The sequence below is a fragment of the Lathamus discolor genome, chromosome 11, assembly GCF_037157495.1.
Source record: "Lathamus discolor isolate bLatDis1 chromosome 11, bLatDis1.hap1, whole genome shotgun sequence".
NCBI lineage: Eukaryota > Metazoa > Chordata > Aves > Psittaciformes > Psittacidae > Lathamus > Lathamus discolor.
The window spans coordinates 571100-591575 of record NC_088894.1 but is presented as its reverse complement, the minus strand read 5'-3'; the positions used below and the strand labels follow the sequence as shown (position 1 = coordinate 591575).

The 20476-nt window shown below is 59.4% G+C and overlaps 2 protein-coding genes across 3 annotated transcripts; both read right to left on the bottom strand.

Moving 5' to 3' along the window:
* Window positions 1–5176: 5176 nt before the first annotated feature.
* CDK5RAP1 (CDK5 regulatory subunit associated protein 1) lies at window positions 5177–11658 on the bottom strand. The gene is made up of 13 exons (XM_065691533.1): window positions 11415–11658; window positions 10765–10868; window positions 10295–10329; window positions 9476–9579; window positions 9069–9279; window positions 8139–8259; window positions 7616–7846; window positions 7290–7387; window positions 7139–7194; window positions 6897–7027; window positions 6097–6246; window positions 5534–5674; window positions 5177–5411 (listed from the first exon to the last, which is right to left on the bottom strand). The coding sequence occupies exons 1-13, from the start codon at window positions 11641–11643 to the stop codon at window positions 5331–5333; spliced, it is 1692 nt and encodes a 563-aa protein (XP_065547605.1). The 5' UTR covers window positions 11644–11658; the 3' UTR covers window positions 5177–5330.
* A 210-nt stretch (window positions 11659–11868) lies between these two features.
* Window positions 11869–20163, bottom strand: LOC136020440 (bactericidal permeability-increasing protein-like). Of its 2 annotated transcripts, none has more exons than XM_065691530.1 (15): window positions 19719–20163; window positions 18817–18931; window positions 18153–18314; window positions 17660–17815; window positions 17178–17241; window positions 15373–15436; window positions 15078–15169; window positions 14783–14959; window positions 14613–14672; window positions 14330–14497; window positions 13881–13948; window positions 13634–13676; window positions 13256–13319; window positions 12707–12783; window positions 11869–12216 (listed from the first exon to the last, which is right to left on the bottom strand). In XM_065691530.1, the coding sequence occupies exons 1-15, from the start codon at window positions 20146–20148 to the stop codon at window positions 12163–12165; spliced, it is 1794 nt and encodes a 597-aa protein (XP_065547602.1). In that variant the 5' UTR covers window positions 20149–20163; the 3' UTR covers window positions 11869–12162. The 2 variants fall into 2 exon arrangements, with proteins under 2 accessions (XP_065547602.1, XP_065547603.1); XM_065691531.1 differs by having other exon boundaries at window positions 18186–18314.
* Window positions 20164–20476: the final 313 nt, after the last annotated feature.

Genomic DNA, 20476 nt, shown 5'->3' with positions numbered 1-20476 from the left:
TGTGTTAAAGGGGCCCCATGCAGCGCCCACGGCTCTGCCGGGCAGCAGCAGCGCAGGGGAGCAAGGGCTCGACAAGAGCAGCGATGAGGTCCTTCGGAGCTGAACCACAGCCCAGGTGTTTCAGGTCAGGGTCCCCCCAGAGTTATTTGTGCATGGGAAAAGCTGCCAGGGTTTTATTGTTTTGAAATCAAAAGCTTTTCACCATTTCCCCGTGGTCAGGAGGCTGAAGGGGTCAAATGCCCACCACGAAAACAACTTCTGAACACACAGTGGTGAAACGTGAGGCCTGGGCCAGCAGGTGGGGGTTTGCTTTGGCCCCTGTCCATGCAAAACCAAAGCCCTGAAGGCAAACAACAGCCTCGGCTTTCAGTGGGCTCTGGTGCCTCTTTCGTAAGGCGCTTTGTTGTACAAGAGCACCCGGCCCAGCTCTGAGCATCTCCCACCCAACAGGGGAGCGAAGAGCCCTGGGAGATGGATGAGAGCCCACTGCTTGCAGCCGGGCACTGCGGATGCTGGCCCCAGTAGGGTACCACTGCTCCCAGCAGGTCTGTGCTGGGCTCTCTGCTGAGCACGGGGGGGGGGTTGGTGGGGGGGGTGTGTTGGCTTTCCCATCAGCAGCTTTTAAAGATGGAGTTAAATGAGGAAATCCTGAGCAGAATCTTTACCTCAAACGTCAGCACGGTCCCTGTCTCGAAGGGAAATGTTCTGTGAAACACCCGCTCGGGTCTGACAGCCTCAAAGCTCCCCCCGGCCTTCCCGAGACTTCCTGCAACTGCATAACGAAAAGATGCTGTTAAAAGCAAAAATAAAAGCAGCCGGAATCACCCAGAGGGGATGGAGCCGCTTGCCCAGGCTCAAACCCCTGCAGCGGGGCTGAGGTGACCAAAGGTGGTCTCTGGTCCGGCTGCTCCTTGCCGCGGGGCTGTGGTGAGCACCAGGAACCGGGCACCTTTCGCCTCCCTGACACAAGAAGCAAGGTTTGGGGTTGCATCAATCCTCTCCCCCCACGTCCCACCCCTGCCCTGCCCCCTGTGATCGACTCCTGGAATGAAGCCCAGGGATGCATTTTCCTGGTCTTAGGAAGGAGATGGAGGAGATTTGGGTGTTTTCAACACCAAGGGTGAAGATACAGTGAGACAATGCCCGAAGCCAGCTCCCTGACTGCCCGGAAGGTGCCTCCAGCAGGAACAGAAACCCCAGGCATGGCCCTTGAAATAATGGGGAATCATTCCCGTTCACTTCCAGTTTCCTAGGGAAAGTTCTGCTAAGAGGGGTGAGAATGTCCCAGCGCCCTGTCCAGCCGAACCTGAACAGTGTCCAACACCGGGGAATCCAGCACTTCCCTGGGGAGGTTATTCCAATGGCTGATGGTTTTCATTGGGAAAACCTGTCCCCCTGTGTTCAGTCAGGCCCCGCCAGGAGTGACCTGCGCCCATCACCGCCCGTCTGCCCCATGGGGCTCCTGTGAAAAGGGACTCTCAGACAATCATCCCCTGTTTTTCCCAGCCCGACCCCGCTGTCCCCATGGACTGCCCCACCTCGGCCTCATGGAGGCATTAGAATTACTCCATGGGCTCGCGGGAGCACCGGGGTGGCAGAGCTCAGGCTGGGATTAGAGGGGAGCAGGGACGCCCCAGTGCCACCTCAGCTCTCGGCACTGGCCACCCTCCCCTCACTGAGCCCTGGGTGACTCTGGAATAACTCAGGCAGCAGGGAAAAAGACTTGAATAAAAATATCTGGAAGATACGGAGCCATTAATGAAAAGCATCGGAAAACAGATATCAAGTAATGACACCATGGTGAGAGCTTATTAATAGCAAAGGCTAAAGATAAAGCTAATTTAAAGCTGATGAGACAGGACAGCTCATCTCCAGGAGAACAAGAAGTCAATAGCTGGCTGTCAGTACAGGAGCAAATTGCTCGCAAGGGAGGAGGGAAAGGCACGGGCCCCAGAGCAGCAGTTGCTGTGACAGACGTGTGAGATCCACTCTGCATTCACAAAGCCCTGGAGAGCTGGGGGTGCCGTTCACATCCCATCGGAATTCCAGGCACAGCCAGCAGCACTCCGGGCTGTTGCCTGGATGGAAATGCTGATCCTGGTGCTGGGTGGGCTGTGGAGCAGCTTGGGGCTGGTGGGAGGGCACTGGGACCCGGGCACTGCCCGGTGCTGCGATGGGGAGCACCTCGAGTTGCCAGCACAGAGGAGTTCAGTGTCTGAAGGAGCCTTTAGGAGCAGCCGTTCCCTTCCTGCTGGAGCCCCACCACAGCCCGTTCCAGAAAGGAATGAACTCGAGGTATAAATGAGCTTAGAAATGGAAACCCTGTTAAAACGTTCTCTATGATGCATTAAATCCCAAAGCTTCATGCAAACACCTTCAGCAATGGTGATGAAAACCCACCTAAGGAGACCCCCATGGACCCCAGCCCACAGCAGAGGCTGTGCAGGAGGAGGAGGCCGGGGGAAAGGGCTGGCAAGAGCAGAAGCCTCTCTGCCCGAGTGACATCCCCTGGGCACGGGGACGGAGCTGCTCAGAGCCCTGGAGACGGGCACAAAGCTGGGCAGGGGTAGAGCAGCCAATGATGGGATCTACGCTGAGGCTGCCTCCAGGCTGGTGACTGCTGCGGTGAGCAGAGGAACACGGCTAAGAGCGCCCGCTGCCGCCGTGAGCCCAGCCGAGGCGTGGGGACAAACAGGTTTGCTCTGCAGGGCAGCGATGGGCTCCAGCGAACAAACCGGCTCCTGTTCTCCCTGACAGAGGCCTTCCTGCCACGTGAAGCTGTTTGCGTGCCCGTGGCGATGCCCCAGCGCACGCTGCGAGCAGGGGACCACGTGCAGGTTGTGCTGTGAAACCCCGGGGTCAGGCGATGCCTCGGGGTGCAGCGAGGGCCCGTGAGCAAACGTCATCCCCGCACCTCGGGTCCGTGCTGGGCAAACCCAACCGCCGGGAGCCTGCTGAGGGGTTTGCCCACAGCTGGGACCGGGCAGGGGTGGCTGGAGGAGGCACAGAAGCGTTCGTGCGTTCTCAGAGGGACCGGGGCAGGGGGAGCCGCTGGGCAGGGCTCTGCTCGCCCCCAGAAGGCCTGGCGGAGCCTGCAGGATGCCGATGGAACCCCCCCCCCAGCAGACAGGGAGCCACAGAACTCCTGACGCTTGGCAGCAGCGGCACAGGCTGCAGGGAGCAGCGTGCCTTGTGGGAGGGGGCTGAGCGCTGGCACTGCCCCTGCCGGCGGCGTGAGCTGCTGTGAGCACCCACCCCTGTCAGACACTTACCCCCAAACCTGGCCCCGTCCCGCTGCGAATCAGGAGCTGTGGAACCGAGAGGTGTGAAGGGGAAGGGGTCCCCGGGGCCGCTTTGCAGAGGCTGTGTTTGGAATGAGCCTCTGCTTCAATCAGAGACCCCATTAACCCAAATGAGAGGCAGATGTTCCAGGGCAGGGGCTGCAGAGCCCAGCTGGGGGCACCCAGGACAGCACAGACCCATTCCCAGCAGCTCTAAGGCTTTTATCACCATGTACTGGTGATGCTGGGCCGGAGCCATGTCCCCAACCTTTACTGACAGCTACAGCAGCAACCAGGCTCGGGGGCCTCCCTGGCAGTGCCACAGCCCATGCCCAGTGCACAAATCAGTAGGAGAACATGAACTTGGAACCAGATGCATCTAAAGAGCAGAACGAGCAGATAACCCCAAACCCGTGCCCATAAATACCTCCTTTGTTCTGATCTGCTTTTTTTACCCCTGACTTCTGGTCCCGTGGTGTTATTTCTCACAGTTTCCATCCCAAGCGAGTGGACACAGGGAGGCTGAGCACACAGAACGCTGGGCTGCAGAGAGGAGGGGTCTAGGATGGAGGGCTGGACCCGAGGACTCCTGAGTCATCCCTGAAACAAAATCCCACCCAGCATCCAGCCCATCGTGGTTTCCTCTGAGGAACGGCTCCTGCTGTGCCCAGGAGCAAGCAGAGCCTGGCAGGGGCTGCCTCCAGCTCTTCTCCAGAAGGACAAGAGCAGCTTTCAGATTGTAACAGGGCTGCTGCCTCCTGGGAGCCCTCAGGAACACACCAGAACTTGTTCTGAGCACTTGGTGAGGACTGAGCTGCGTTACAGGATGCAGCTCATGAGGATGGTTATGGAACTGGTTGAAATTAAGGCTGGATAATAAAAACCTGGGAAGCCTCGTTACTGGTAACACAGCTCAGATAGTCCTGTCAAGCCTGGGTGCTGGTTCCTGGATCTGTGTTTCTCTACAGAGCAGGTACAACCCATGTTCACACTAACCAGTACTCTGCTCTGGACCCCAGCTGCTGTACCACAGCATTCCCAGCAGAACCAACCCCCTCCCATTGCAGAGGTTTGCCAAAATACCACAGCCCTTCAGCTCCCAACAGTAGAGTGCACAGGCCCAAACCGGCGTGGGGGAGGTAAAGCCCCATGGAGCTCTGGGCTCTCCCTGTTCAGGCTGGCAAAAGAAACACACAGGAACAGGTATGAGGCCCATGTTCAGCCTCCCAGCAGCCGGATTTGGGGAGCAAATCTTCTGGCAAGTGACACATCCCATCTGTAGCCCCTGAGAAAAATCACATTCCTGCTTCCAGGCAGCACCAAAGAACTGACCCAGCCGCCAAGGTCACCGTAAGCACGTCCTAACAGAGGCTCCACTGCCATAAAACCGCAGCCCTCAGCCCTAAAGCCATTAAAAACCAAGAGGCGAGGTAAATGTTGAGCACTGTGGCTCCTCGGGGAGCCGGCGCAGTGAGCGTGGTCACTTCCCCATCAAAACCCAGCTCTCCTCCTCATTAGGCTCTTGCTCTTAGAGTAATGACTGTAAAACCACTGGAGCTGGCCTCATGGAGGGCACCCTGCAGCCACGCTTCCCACTGGAAGAGGTGCCTGTGGGGAGGAGGTTAGAGCAGGGAAAGGTCCGTGTCAGCCTTTCTGAGGGCCAGGGACCTGGCTGCACAGGGAAGTGAGCTGAAAGCAGTGCTGCAGGGCACTCAGCCTGGGCTGCATGAGAGGAGGTGACCAAAGCCAGAGGCCAGCCCTACAGCACTGCAAGGGCAGGCAAAGCCTCAGAGCAAGGGAAAATACAGCATTACGAAGTACTGGGTTGGGCAGCTCACACACAGCTGCCACCCCTTTCGCCTACAAACTTGGACAGATCAATGAAGGGCAGAGTGTTGCCAAACCAGAAATATATATATTTATTATTATTTCACACACAACATATCCGATATACATACATGTCCCTGATCCTACCCCACCTCCTGCCCAAACCTCCTCGTTTGCTCCTGGAGAAACGTGCTGCTTCTGTCCAGCAGCAGCAGGGAGAGCTCAGTGACAAGCTGCAGAGCGGGAGAGGGTTGTGCGGCGGAGTGGAACTCCCCTCAGGGTCTGGGAGCTGGCGGAGGTTACCTGAAAGGAACAGCACAAGAGCAGAAAGTGAGGAGGATCTGTTCCAATTTAAGGCTCTCCTGGCAGCAGCTGCTCTGGAGAACAGCAAGGAAAAGAGGAATGAAGCACCGCAGTCAGGTCACCTTCACCAGCACGTAGTCCCCTGGCTGGGCCCTGGCCGGAGCCTGGCACCCGGCAGCATCCTCCACCTCAGCATCGGGGAAGATCACCTTGATGTTGCCGTCGTTCCTGCCACACAGCTCCAAGGCAGAGCGCTTGCTGGGCTGAAAGGAGGACAGGGAACATTACCTGCCTGGCAGCAGCTCTGATTCACTGCTGGGTTCTACTACCTCAGGAATTCATGGAGCACTATTGCCAGCATTAAAATCCCCGTTGCACACTGTTAAGCTTGCCATGTTAGCAAGTCCTTTGGCTGAGCTGCTGTGCTGACACCCATACACCAAAGCCAGTGTTCCAAAGCCTGCCCTAATTCAGTACTTGGCCAGAGACATGTCTCTAACCTATCCCACCGCCTGTGCTCAGCTCAGGACTCCAGAAAAGACAGGCTGTGTGAAGCTTAAGGGTGAAGACACAGTTTTGGAGTCCTAGGATTGTGCGGGGAAAGCAAGAAGGGAGGGCAGAAGTGATGATTGCTGTGTACAGCCTAAGAGGGGGGCAAAGAGGACTCCATTCCAGGCACACTCACCCCCTCCACCAGCACCAGCTGACACTGGCCCACCATGGCCTCGTTGGCCCTTGCAGCCTCCTCCCGAAACACAGTGATGAGCTCCTGCAGCCGCCGCTGCTTTACCTCTGCGGGCACATCGTCCTGCAGGCGGTGAAACGCCCGGGTCTTCTGTGAAGAGACAGAGCAAGACTGGCCTCAGCAAGCGGAGACCAGAACCTGGTCTGCCCCAGCCAGCTCGGCTGCTCCTCCGTCAACAACTCTCCACACGTGACAGTTTGCATTTACAGCCTCAAGGAATGTTTTCAGGTGCTAAACACCAGCAACGTCTCAGTTCCTCAAGTTCTTTCTGCAGCACCTTTTTGGCAGAAGGTTTGATGTAGGGCACTGAGCATCAGTGGCTGTGTGGAGCAGATCTGCAGCTTAGGAGCTGTTTGTCCACAAGGACAGACAACAAATTCTGCTGCTTCTAGTCCCATGTGATGAAAGCCGATGCATATTCCTTACATTTCTCAACCTCCTGCCCTCTAGCCCATCAGCATCGCACACTTTGGAGAGGATTCTGATGGAGACCTGTCAACTACCCACTCTTCCCACAGAAATGCCTTCTGAAAAGTCACCACTTCTCTCCAGACTCAACTGACAGAGCCTCTGTTGCTGGGCTCCAGCCCAGCTCCATCAGCACAATTTCTCATTGACAAATAAGAACATACCCACAGCCACGTCTCCGCAGGACAATGTCTTATGGTGGGAAACAGGACCCAGGAGCTGGGTGAGATGCCCAGAGGTAACAAGTCTGCTCCATCAGGTCCTGCACTCACCTCTCTCATGCTGTAGGCAAACAGGAAGCCCACATTGTAGCGGACGTCCTGCAGCAAAGACACGGTCTGCTGGTGATCTTCTTCTGTCTCTCCACAGAAGCCGGCGATGAAATCACTGCTTAAGCTCACCCCTGTAACAGACACACAGCTTTACACCTCCTCAAAGAGAGGAAGGATCTGCTCAAGGAAAGACAGTAAGATAGAGCTGTGCTGAACTCAGACCAGCCAAAGGGAACACATACCTGGAATGGAGTCACGCACGTGGTGTACAAGCTCCAAATATGCTTCTCTTGTGTATCTGCAATGAAGAACACATGGATTCGCCCATCAGAAACCCATGACTGGTGAGGAGAAACCAGCAGCCAGAATCAGAGGGCAGGGCACAGGACTCACCCCCGTCGCATGGCCTCCAGGACTCGTGTGCTTCCGCTCTGGGCTGGGAGGTGAAGCTGTTTGCAGATGTTGTGTCGCTCCTGGATAAGCTGCAGGACCTGCAATGAGCAACAAGGAGGCAACATCGCAGAGAGCTCAACTCTACCAGGATGCCAAGGGGAAAGCCAGCAGACTGCAAACCTGACAGCTTTAGCACAGACATTCCCCCTCCCAGGAGCTGCTGTTCCCATTCTGGGGTTCAGCATTCCCTTTGGGAAAGAAGCACAGCCCGCATGTAGCAGTTCAGAACCTGCCCACAGCAGCCCAGGTGTTCATTTTACACTTGCCTCATCAGGGAAGTCCTTGGGGTGTGGGGAGGTGAAACGGATCCTCATTTCTGGATCAATCCTGGACACCTGGTCCAGGAGATGTGCGAAACGCAAACCTCCTTTCTTGGCTCTGTAGACTGTGCTAAAGCCGCGGCTGAGGCCTGGGGCTGCCGCCGACTGAAACTGCACCTCAGACATGTCTCGGAAGCTGTTGACGTTCTGACCCAGGAGGGTCACTTCCTTCACCCCCTACAACAATAAACAGAGAGAAACCACCATAACCCGGTCAGGATGGCTACACTGCAAGCAGGCATGGTTCTATTCTTACTTCCAGGAGCAGCCTCCAAAGGAAGCCCTCCCTTCCCTGTCTGGCTCAGAGTATTACAAGAGGAATCAAAAAGCTGCTGGTGGAACCCTATGGTAACCTCATCTCTGCAGATAAAGGTGGTGCATTCATCAAAGGTACCACTGAAAACACCTTCACTGAGAACCAGCCCTTGTCCCATGGCTTGGGACAGGAGGGGGGGAGGCTCTGACACACCTGATCCGAGAGCATCCTCACTTCCTGCAGGATGGACGCAATGGGGCGGCTTCTTTCCCGGCCACGGGTGAAGGGCACGATGCAGTAACTGCACATGTTGTCACAGCCCCGCATGATAGACCTGCCAAGAGCAAGTACAGTCATTCCACCATCGCTCCAGAAGAGTCATCCCCAGTGCATCCAGCCCTGCTTCATCAACCACTGCCTTTATCAATGCCCTCAGCGTGCAGCACATGCAGCACCAGCTCTGGACACAGCTCTCACACACTGCTCCAGCCAGCTCTGGCTTCTGCTCACCCTCAGCCAACACCTCCTCATTCTTCCTGCACGTTTCCAAGAAACTTGGAAATTAAGTGCTGAGGCACAGACTTGCACCACAGCCTGGCAGGGATAAGAGATCCCTCTGCATCCTGCTCCTACAGAGGGTGATACCGTCCCTCTGTCTCTTTGGCCACGCTGAGCAGAATCTGATCTCAAGTTTAAGAGTCTTATTATCAAAACTAAACAAATGGAAATGAAGCCAACAGAAGTTACAACTCATGGAGGATTAGAAGAATTAAATAGCAGAATGTGTGACAGGACATGACAGAAGGGAGAAGGAGAGAGAAGTGTGGGTGTCAGAAAAGTACAGACAGCAGTGGGACAGAAACCACTCGGTGCAGTGCCAGGCTTAGACAACCAACACTCCCCAAGGAGAGCATGAGCAGCCCACAGCCAGGCAGAGCACGGGCAGCCTCTCCAGGGCTCAGTCACACAGTGAAGCAGCAGCAAACACTCAGTCTGGTAGGCTCACGCTTCTGGGCTGCTGGGGGCGAGTGCAACCAGGCATTACATCTCCTGGGCAGCTGCTGCCACTGACGTGTCTGTTCCGCACAGCAGCATTTCTGAGCCAGAGCCACAGAAACACACACAGGAAAAAGAGGTACCTACACAAACGCTGTCGTGCCACCTGCGCTAGTCTGGACAGGCAGAATGTCTGCATAGGTCTCATCTAGTGACAGCAGGACATTGGCAGCTTGTTGGCCAGACTCTGCCACAGCCAGCAGACGGGGGAGGTCACGGTATGCATCAGGGCCTGCCACAATGTCCACCAGCTTCTCTCTGTGCAGAATCTCCTCCTTAAGCCTCTCAGCCATGCATCCTGCCAGCAAAGGAGAAGGGTTCTTGTGAGGAAGTGCCCACCCTCCATCACACTCCTGCACCCCTTTGCTGGCTACTTTCACCCCACAGCAAAGGCTTGGTGCTGCCAGAGGGGAGGAGGAAACATAGCACAAGGGGCAGTGGCACCACGAGGGGCCAGGGCACACACTGTGTGCTGCTCACTGCTGCACAGGTACCCAGGATGCCGATGCGCAGGGGGGAGCCAGCCTGCTGCTGCCGCCGGGCCTTCAGCGCTCTGAGGTGCCGCAGGCGGTTCCAGATGGCCTGCTCTGCCTTCTCCCTGGGAGCCAGGAAAACAGCCGTTATTCCAACCGCTGCACTTTAACAGCCCCCCGGCCTGAAGCAGCCCAAGTGCTTTGAGAGGAGAATTCAGCTAAACCCAGGGAACCATCCACCACATGGCAGTGTCATCTGTGCTGTGTGGATTATGTCTTGATTCTCTTATCTACCATGGTTTTTCTCGCTCAGCAGCACCTGCACTGCAGAAACAGCTCAGGGACAAAGCTCTTGTGGAGAAAAAGCCTGGCTGAGCCAGCCAACACGAGCCACACTGCAGGCAACAGCGAGCACGGTGCACCTTCTGCATTCAGAAAAGACAAGCAAAGTTCCCTAGAATTCACACCCCAAACTGCCCCTAAATGGGTTCCCCTGTTTCTGAGGTACAGACCCTGCGCCAGAGGCAGTCGCTTGCAGAGAAGACAGAACAGCATTTAAAAATAATGATCATTAAAGCACCAAACTGTGCAGGTCTGCACCTGCCCATGGCCTGTTCATAGGGCTCACAACACTGAAGAACTTCTTCCCACTACACAGAAAAGCAGTTCTTGGCACAATTCACATTACACATCCCAGCGTAAGTCAGCTCTACCCTCAGCTACCCAGGTAGTTTCCCATCTGCATCCTCCTCCTCTCGCGTAACACATTCATCAACTTGGTTTTCAAATGGCAGTTCCTCAACCACTGTCCCAAAGCAGCAGTCACAGAAGCTTCCTTACCTGATGGAGCAGGTGACCAGGAGAATCACATCTGCCTGGAGTGAATGACAAAAGAGGGAGAAGAATCTGTAACAGCCAGATGCTAACTGCTACCCCCTGCAGGGTAACCTGAGGCGGCAGAGCAGAAAAATCACTTAAAGCAGTGGCAAGGATCTGCCCAAGTGTGTGGTGGTTTCAACAAAAAAGGTGCAAGAAACTACCAGGAGACCAGCAGAGTCTTCTACTTCATGAGAGAAGCTGCCTCAAAGATGAGTCAGGAGCATCCCACTGTGTCCAATCCCTCTCCAACTGAGAGCGAGCCCAGCAGTTCAAAGCAAAAAGCCAGCCCACAGCTTTCAGCACACTTATTAAATGTTTCCTTCACTCTGCAGAAGTTCAGCTACAAAGATCCCAACACCCCCCAGGGCTCTGCTCCAGACGAAGGCTGGGACTGGCAGGTACGGCAGCAGCGCGCTGCCAACGGGCCTCACCTCATCCAGCTGCTTTGTCCTGGTGTAGCCGCTCTTCTGCAGGATGGCCCAGGCGATCTCCGTGTCATTGACGTTCATCTGGCAGCCGTACGTCTCCAGGTACACTGCAACACAGGCGCTGTGACGCTGGAGCCTGCCTCAGCTCCCACTACAGCCTGCTCCTGCCACCTTCCCTGCAGGCAGGCACCTTCAGCCCCACCACTGAGGGCGGCACCGAGGCTGCCTTCACCTGCGGCCCGCACCGCAAGGATAAACCAGGGGCAAAGCTGAGGCTGGGAAATGCGAGCGCCCCAGAGCACGGCACCGCCACAGGACGGGTCGGGCCGCGGCCGGCAGGGCAGCAGCAGCTACCTCGCTGCTGGGACACCACGCCCAGGGCAGGAGCAGCCCTTCCCAAAGCACCACAGCCGGGAGGCGCTGCCCCAGCCCCGCACCGAGGCTGCAGAGCAGCCGGGTCCCCGGCCCAGCTTCACAGCGGGGAGCCACCGGCGAGCCGGGCTCGCCCACCCCCTGCAGGCCCCCGCAGCACCCGCTCGCTGCCCCGCGCACGCCGCACGGACTCCTCGCTCCGGGCACCACCGGCCCCTGCCGCAGCCTCGGCGGGCCCCGCAACACCGCCGGGGGAGCGGCGGCCCCGCAGCCGCACAGACCTCTCCCGGTGCCGGGGGCAGGGCCCGGCTCCAGCGGCGGCGGCTCCGGCGGCCGCTCCCCCTCGGCGGCTCCCCTCAGGAAGTGCCGCAGGTCGGGCCCCGCGGGCAGCGCGGCCCCGCGCCGCTGTCCCGGCCCGCAGCGCTCCGGGCGAGCGGCCCCGCGCTGGGCAGCGGCTCCGGCCGAGCGGAGGAGCCCCGCGGCCCGCAGCGCCCGGCGCCAGGGCAGCATGGCCGTGCCGGGGCGGCGGCGCCTGTAGCGGGACGGACCGGTCGCGGGCCGCCATAAGCGGTCCCACCCCCGTCCCTGGCCCCGGCGCTGCGTTCCGCGCTGCCGCGGTTCCGCCCCGCTGCGGAAACGTGAAGTGACGGTGCAAATACCGTTGTTAATAACGGTGTTTGTTTGTTAATAACGGTGTTAACGGCGGTGTTTGTTAATAACGGTGTGAACGACTGCTTTAGGGCTTCTCCACGGCCGCGGCGCTGCAAGGAGCCGGAACGGGGGGTACCAGCCCCGACAGACACCGCTCCAGCACAGCCGCCTTTATTGCCGCCCGGGGGGAAGGACGGGGTGGGATGGGGCCAGCGGTGGGACGGGACCAGGGACCCTGCGGGGGGATGCGGGGTTCGGCCCCGGGTGCTGCTGCCCGGTCCAGGCCATGAGCTGGTGTCTTCAGCCCCAGCAGCAGGGCCCACGGGGAGGGAAGAGGTGAAGGGAGCAGGGCTGGTGCTCGAGGTCCTTCTCGCGGCTCTATCTCCGTCCCTGGGGCTGGTACTGGACGTCTGCTCCCAGCAGCAGGAAATTCTGGGAGGGAAGGAATAAAAGCACGAGGCTGTGACGGGCCCCGGCACTTGTGTTCCGCAGCACAGCCCCAGCGCGGGGGGAGCGTGGTTCTGACAGCCCGCAGCCTAATTCTAGCCCTGGAAGGGCGCTGGAGACGTTTCACAGCCATGCCTTGCGATAGGGCCACTCAGCACCCCCATCGCGGCACCGCTCTGGGGTTCCCCAAGGCCCCCCACAACAGGGGCTTCACCCCAGGACCCCGCAGGGCTCCTTCCACCACATCTGGCAGGCGCTGCCTGACCCACGCAGGCAGATGTGTGCAGTGGATGCTCACACACGGCATCCCAGCCGCACGGGGCTCGGGGCTGACACTGCTGCAGAGCTGTGTGTGCCGTAACAAGTGTCATGGGTAATGCAGACCCTGGGTTTAAGAACAGGAGAATGATGCTGCCCACCATGGGGGGGCGTGGGGGGGGACAGGCTCTGCACCCCAAGTGCTCCCCTCACTCACCTGGTGAAACCTCACGAGGATGTTGGAGAGCTGGATCCTGTCCGGCAGCGGCAGAGGGAAGCCCTGCGCTAACCTCTCTGGAAAACACAACGCACGTGGCCATGCTGGGATGGGAATGGGAGCAAGAGGGAGCACGGGCTGTGCAAAGCGGGCGGCTGCCCCCCCCCAACCCTTTCTTCACCCATGTTGCTCCCAGGGCAACAGGCAGAGGAAATTCCCCCCAAGCTCCATATCCAGCCTGGGGGACACTGTGCCATTGTGCCAGGCCTGGACACCAGCCCCGCTCTGGCCTGAGTTGCTGGGGAGTCACGAGAAGCAGCAAGCGGGGCAGAGGGGCTGGAAAGTATTAGGATGTGCATCGTGCTCCTGTCTTCCATTGCGTTCACTGCTGGGCGCACATCACAGCATCAAGAGGCTCGTGACACCGCTGCCCGCAGCCCAGGCACTTGTTGTGGGCTTTACCCATGGATCGGGCTTGGCAATGGGGATTTAACTGAGGTGCTGGACCTGCTTGGATGAGCAACGTGCCTGCCCGCAGCAGGTTCTCACCGTTAAGACGTGGGAGCAGGATGTTGGAAGCCAGGACGTTCATGATGGACTGCAGCATTCGTACCTGGGGAGCAGGGAGAGGGGAAGGAGAAGAGCTTTAGGCTGCGGGAGAGCAGGTGATGGCACGGGAGGGTAATCAGGGAAAGGAAAGGAGACGAGGAGCTGGGATGGGCACACGCTTTGCCAGAGACCAGTGGCTTTGGCCATGCTGGCGGGGTAGGAAGTGTAGGGGTGAAGGAGGCAACAGCATCTGGCTCTGCACCCTGGGTGCACCCCAGCTCCCAGTGTTGGGGGGCAGAGGGGAATGAGCCCTCTCCTTGCCCCCAGCAGGCTCTCACCTCCATGCTGGGGCTCTGCCCATGGTCAGGGATGGTTTACCTGGAAAGTGCCCACATCCGAACGCTTCAGAGAGAGCTTCAACCTGCACAGGGACAGCAGTGGTGCTGTGGCAGTGTCCCAATGGAGGGGGCACTCCCTACCCATTGATTGCACATGGATCCTGCTCCCTCCAGCCCCAGCCCATCCCCTCCACACCAGGTCCACATTCCGGGATCTCCCCACCTCACCTCTGTCCCCCGGAGCCCAGAAGCACCCCCAGGCCCCCCCGGCTGCTCCCCCTCCGTACCTGCCCACCTTCAGGCTCCCAACTATGTGGCCAGATTTCACGTCGATGACCGCGGACACGTTGCCTGTCTGGGGAGAGAGCGGAGCTCTGGCAGTGCTCCCCCCACACCAGGCACCCAGGGATGGCTCTGAGCAGCCAAAAGGCAGCAGGATGCTGCCCATCCAGGGTGCCTTTCCCATAGCACTAAACCTGGCTTGTGTCAGCTCGGGTCTCTTCTGCTGGGGACATCCCCATTACACCAGGACCGGGCTGGTGTCAGGCAGCACCTGGCACCTCCCCGGCAGGAGCTCGCAGCAGTGGCTCAGCACTGCTGAGCACAGCAGGGGGATGCTGCACAGCCCAAATCTTTGTCCCACTGAGGTGCAGGGCAGGGCTCATGGGCACACAGCAGCAGCTAAAGCTGCGGATGCACCCTGAGCTGCCCCAGCAGGGCCTCAGCCACAGCTCACCAGGCTGAGGAGGAAGAGAGGAGCCAGGGTGGAGTTGGGAAGGATGGCGTAAGTCTGGATATCCACCACAGGCTTGAGTGAGAGCCCATCCGGTCCAATGGTCAGGAATGGGGCGGAAGGGGCGGACAGCCTGACCTTCATCTCCATGTGCGGGTACATCTCCTCCAGCTGCAGAGGGGCAGGGAGAGGGTAGGGACAGCAGCACAAAGCCCCATCCCTGGGGGAGACCACTTTGCATGGAGCAAAACACAGGAGCTGTGGGGAGGCAGGGCCGGGCACTCACCTGGGGAATGAAGGCTGAGAAGGTGGAGGTGTTCAAGTGGAACTCAACGCCCTTTGGGATCTGTGGCAGGAGAACAGTCGTGCCAGGGCAATGTGGCACAGCCGAGCCCACGGTGGGCTCAGCGCCCATGGCCCCCGGCAGGGACAGCCCCGTCCCACTGTGCTGCTCACCACGGAGTTGGTGATCTCGAAGACCAGCGCCCCGGCTGCGTGGTAGGCGAAGCTGGCTGTGTTGAAGAAGTAGCTGGAGGCTCCAAAGTAAACCATGCGGTCGTGGTCCGGGGGCAAGGCCAGCGCCAGCGGAGGGAAGGGGACGGCGGAGCGGTGAGCCAGGGAGAAGAATTCACCCTGGTGAAGCAGAGAGCAGGGGGTGGTGGGACTGGCGCTGGCAAACAAACAGGAGGTGCCTAAACCTGGTCCCCACTGCTTGTGTGAAGGCATTGGCTCTCCCAGGGCAGCCTCTCACCTTCAGGTCCACGTCCAGCGACTGTGCAGTAGCAGTTGGAGGTGCCACCAAGGAGTAATCGATCCCAGCCATGGCATCAATCTTGGCTGTGACTGTAAAACACGCAGCTTCATGTGTGCTTGCTTCTATTCAAACCAAAACCTCCCGTTTCCCTCCTGGCATTCTCAGCCGCTGCTGCACTGAGGGATGCTCTGGGTCCCCCGGGTACGGCAGCTGCATCCCCAGCAGTGGACAAGGGTAAAACCCTGTCCTCATGGCCGGGACATGCCATGAGCTGCCCCCAGAGCCCCGGTACCTGGCAGGGTCTGGGCGTAAGGCTGGAGCTCGCTGCGCACAGACTTGGCCACGCTCTCGCAGACCTGCGGGAGGGAGAGGGCGAAGCTGGGCAGGGGCCGGGAGCACAGCCCAGGCAGAGCCGCAGCTCCGCTGCGCTGCCCAGGGCTGGCTTCATCCCTTGCAAAAGCTCATTAATAAAGAGCACTCGGTGGTGCGTCTCTGTTCGGCAGGCAGCACGTTAATGCAGTGTCCATGGCACAGGCAGGGTCTGTACCTGCAAACAGCTGCTTGCAGCAAGCTCCACACACACAGCCCAGCTCCATGGGGCCCTCAAAAGGAGTCTCCCCCGTGCCCTCACACTCTTCCTATGGCCCATGCTGGAATGGACTGTGCTGAGCAGCCAAGACTTGGCTGAAGCGGAGCAGCTGAAGAGCTGACCCCCCCGCAGGGGCAGGGGCACTGATGGCACTGACGAAGCAGCCCTGTCCTGAGCTCCTGCAGCCAGGACAGAGAGCAGATCCCTCTGCCGCTCTCATCCACAGCTGAAGCCTCATCATTGCAGCGGGATTTAATTGCAGGCTAAACACTAGCCCAGGAAACTCACTGCAGGGCACAGTCCTGCAGCAGGAGATAATCTGCACAAGGTCTCTTCCAGCACTTCCACGTAATGGCACAAACAGCCCAGCGTCTGCCTGACCGGGCATGCAGCCCGCAGCAGCGGAGGGATGCGGAGCTCCGGAGGAGCAGTGACCCCGCTGACAGCAATGCAGCCACTGGCTGCGGGGCACCGGGGAGGAAGAGGAGGGACGGAGCCCCAAGCATGGCATTACTGACATGTTGCTGCTTTTCAGTGCCCAGACGATATTCCTCTGTCTGTGCCAGAAACACCCCATCGCTGGCCGGGAGCACAGAGCTCCTTTGGAGACCCAAAGCCCTTCTTCCATGAGGCAAAACAGCAGAAAGGGCCTTTGAGCTCTGGCTTTGCTCCTTTTGCCAGCCCATCTGCTGCTGCAGCTCCCGGGGGCCTTGGGAATGCCAATGCGTGGCATCAGGAATAGCGCCCAGGCAGGATGGGATCTGCTGTGGGAGTGGGATTTGCCTGTTCTCCAACTGCTTCCTTCCTGAGCAAGGGTCGCATCCAGGGAGGCTGTAGCTCGTGCCAGTCAGCCTTGTAGTAATTACAGCTAACAGCTTGTTCCTTGTCTTGTTGCAGGACTCCCGCATGTAGGTTTGTGCACTGGTTCTGGGGCCTCCCCATTAAAACAAGATGGGAAGCGTCTGAAGTCCAGAATGAGAATTTCCCCCCAGTGCCCCCCAAAGCAGAGTGCAGGCGTTTAAAGGACAGCTCTGACCAGGTTTCCTCTGCTGCACTGGGCTTGGCCAAGGCATAAGATCCAATTAACTGACCACATGGAAAGAAAAGTCTTTGTTAATTAGGAGCCAATTACTCCGGCTTTGGCAGCAGCTGCAGGTTTTGGATCCAGCCCCAGGCACACGATGCTGCGGGGGCTGCAGTTAGAATCAGAGAAGGGTTTGGGTTGGAAAGAACCTTAAGATCACCCAGTTCCAACCCCCTGCCACGGGCAGCAACGCCTCACACTAAACCATACCGCCCAAGGCCCTGTCCAGCCTGGCCTTGAACACTGCCAGGCATGGAGTTAGCGGTGCCCGTCCCTCTGGTTCTCACCAGATGGGTAGCATGCCTGGGGGCTCTGGCTCCAGTCACAGCCCTGCATGTGCTCTGGTCCCTCTTACACATCAGCTACAAGCAGAGGCTAAAGACGACCTGAAAACCAGGAGCTCTGCCCTCCTTCCCTCACCTACCTTGCTTTCCAAGATCTTCCGGAACCTGGACTCAATAGCTTTATGGAACAGGTTGTAAAGCCACCTGCAGAGAAAACCAGAGAGGAGTCCTGCTTTATGCAGCTCAGAGGCTGCTGCAGAAGTACTTGCCCAGGAAACAGGCACACTAATGATGCAGGACACTGGGAAACATCATTCCCACAGCAACCTGGCATCTGGCTTTGCCTCAGGGTGTATATTTGCAAACAGACTTGCTTGCAAACCCCCTGCACACACGTCTAGCGACTGCCCTAAATCTTCCCTAAACATGCAGGCCCAGCAAGGTAAATTCGGGCCAGATTTCAGTGCGTGCAGCTGCACATTTGGATGAGGACAGTGCAAGAGGCCAGAGCGGGCTGGTGCGGGCAGCCTGCAGGGCAGCCCCCACGGCACCGCAGGTATTCCAGCACCCTGCTCCAGGCACCAGGGCCCGGCAGCCCCGTTCCCACAGCGCTGTCACGTACCCAAACTTGCCCGAGAAGTGCACGTGGATGCTGGAGATGCGGGTGCTGCAGGCGGAGGTGTCGATGGTGGGCTTCCCGGAGGCCCCACTGCCCAGCCTCAGGTGGATTTTGATATAGATGTTCTCCAGCCTCAGGTCAAAGGAACCGTGGTCCCGGCTGCAGGGACGGGATGAGAAAGGGGCAGTTCTCAGCGCCTGTGCCTGGATAAGTGGCACCAACCTTTACCCACCCCCTGTCCCTGCAGGTGCTCAGGAATGTGCCCCCAGTGCAAGCAGGTAGGAGGGACCATCCCTCACACCCCAGGTGCCACAAGAGGGGAGATGGCTTCACGTTGTCTCCCCAAACGCTTGGCAAGCAGGATAACCACTGCCTGGGCAGCTCTGAGGGCTCCTGCCATTGCCTCTTGTCAGGAATACAGCGGCTGCAGGACAGACTCTGGAGAGAGCTGCCCGAAACACCAGGAGAAGGGAGAGGAGAAGGAACCTGTCCAGACCCAGGGCAGGGAGCGGAGGAGCCAGGCACGCACATGAAGTGCATCTTCACCCGCCAGTTCCCATCCAGCTCGGCAAAGGCATTGGAGATGGAGACCTGGAGGCCCACACCGGGGACGAGCGAGATCCGTGAGTAGGGCAGGTGGAAGCTGCGCAGGGACAGCCTAAACAGAAACCAGTGACAGGCACAAGTCGCGTTAGAGGGGGGCTCATGCCTGGGCACACGGCAGCATCCCAGCTCCCGTCCTGCCAGCACAGCGATGCCTGGCAGGGGTGCACAACACAACGTGGTGCCCTTAGAAACGTGGTCCCTGCAGCCACCCAAACAGCAGCTCAAAACCCAACGCAGCAGGAGCTGAGGGGTGCAATGGGGCAGTGAAGAGCTTGGATCTCCTCAGGGGCTGAGCTCCTCCTCCCATGGGCAAAGCCACCTCCACCCACCGGGCTTCAAAATCTGCCCATCACCCTCATTCCCCTTTCCCCCTTTGGACAAGGGGTGAAGCAGGAGAGACGCTGCCTGCCCAGAGGACAGGGCCAGCAGCGCAGGGGGCTGTGGAGGGGACAGGATGCTCCTCATAGCTGTGAGGTTCCCCATCCTCCTCATCCCTCTTGCCCATCGCAGAGGCTGGGGTGCAGTTTGCTGCTCCAGGCACTGGCAGAACTCACCTGGAGATCTCGTACTGCACCTTCCCCACATGCCAGATGCGGAAGTCACCTGAGATGTCCGGCAGCTTCAGCTGGGCCAGCTCCTTCTCCAGGACCGTGATCCCATGCTGATGGGCTGCAGGGGCAGAGGGAGAGCATCACCACCACACACTTCCCATGGGAGCTGGGAGCACGCACAGGGTGTAAAAGGGTTAAAGGAAATATGCAGGTGATGCCCTGGCTGCTTTCCACCTCCCAGGCTACCTTTAAAGCTTATCTGGGCGCACCGAGCCCTGTGAGCACATGGGCAGCGCTGCTGAAGCCCCAGAGGAAGGTGTTGGCCGGGCACCGGAAGGGGAGAGAGGTCCCAGTCCTCGCTGGGTGCGGGTGAGGTGTGCAGGAGCACCGTGCCGCTCCATGCCCAGCGCGGGCAAGCAAAGCTGGATGGAGCACACACCCCAGCTGGATGGAGCAGCACAGCACGAGCGGGAGCCGCATCCCTGCATCCGCCTGGGAAGGGGAGTCACGTCCCCGCTCCCGCACAGCTGGGATCGCTGCCGGGTAAATGAGCCGTTTCTCGTGCAGTGTATTTCAATCCATAACAGCGCTCCAGCGGAGCCGGGCTCTGCCTGCCTCAGTAACACCAGCGCGGGGCCCATCCATCTCTGCCAGAGCCCCCCTGCAGCTCCCACCTCCGCAGCTCGCTCCTCCAGGGCTCAGGGCTCTGCTGCCCCAGCACTTGCCGGGAGAGCAGCACCCTCTGCCCTGCGCCTGTCCCAGCGGGGGTGCTGCAAGGAAGCACGGAGCAGAGGTGCCTTTGGCACCTCCGGCCGAGGTTCCTGTCCTGCCCCAGGACCCTGCCCACAGCTCCATGCCTCAGCCCCGGCACACCTGCAAGGAGGGAAATGAGCAGCCAAACCCACCATAGTCCAAGCCCGCCTGGGTGATCCTCACCACAAAGCCGGGGTTGGCGGCCCTGGCGAGTGCCAGGCACAAAGCCAGCGCCCTGCAAGCCACGGCCAGGCTCTGCGCTCCCATCCCGGCTGCCCCGCGGTGCCGCAGTGCCCGGCTCTCCCTGCCCGCGCTGCCTTTATACCGCTGCCAAAACGGGAACCGCGGGCGAGGGAGGCGTCGGAGCTGCTGCCACAGCCGGTGCGGGACGGCCCCGGAGCCCCACAGCTTCCTCCTCAGCCACCGCCCGGCTCCTCTGCACTGCTGGCACCCGTGCCTATGGCACGGCGCGATGTGGAACAGCACAGCACGATGCGGCACAGCGCGGCACGATGCGGCACAGCACAGCACGATGCGGCACAGCACGGCACGATGCGGCACAGCACGGCACACCAGCACCATGCCCAGTGCCTCTCCTCGCAGGCGGGGAAATCCGGGAGGCAGCAGCTCGGTGCCCAGCTCTCCATGGGGCGCAGCCCCGCTGCGGGCAGGGTTTGGCTCTGCCAGCACCACTGACGGGGCTGTGCTCTCGCTGCCTGCTCTGCTTTTGCCAAGCACAGGCTGGGAACGGCCCCCGAGCCATCCGCCAGCCCTGGGGCCTCCTCACTCCACACCACAGAGCTCGGGTCTGCCCTGGGCTCGAGCTGCTGCTGTCAGCACAGACCCACCAAAGGCACCGGTGTAACCAGAGCAGCGCTGGGGCACAGCAAGGGCTACAGGAAGCAAGTTA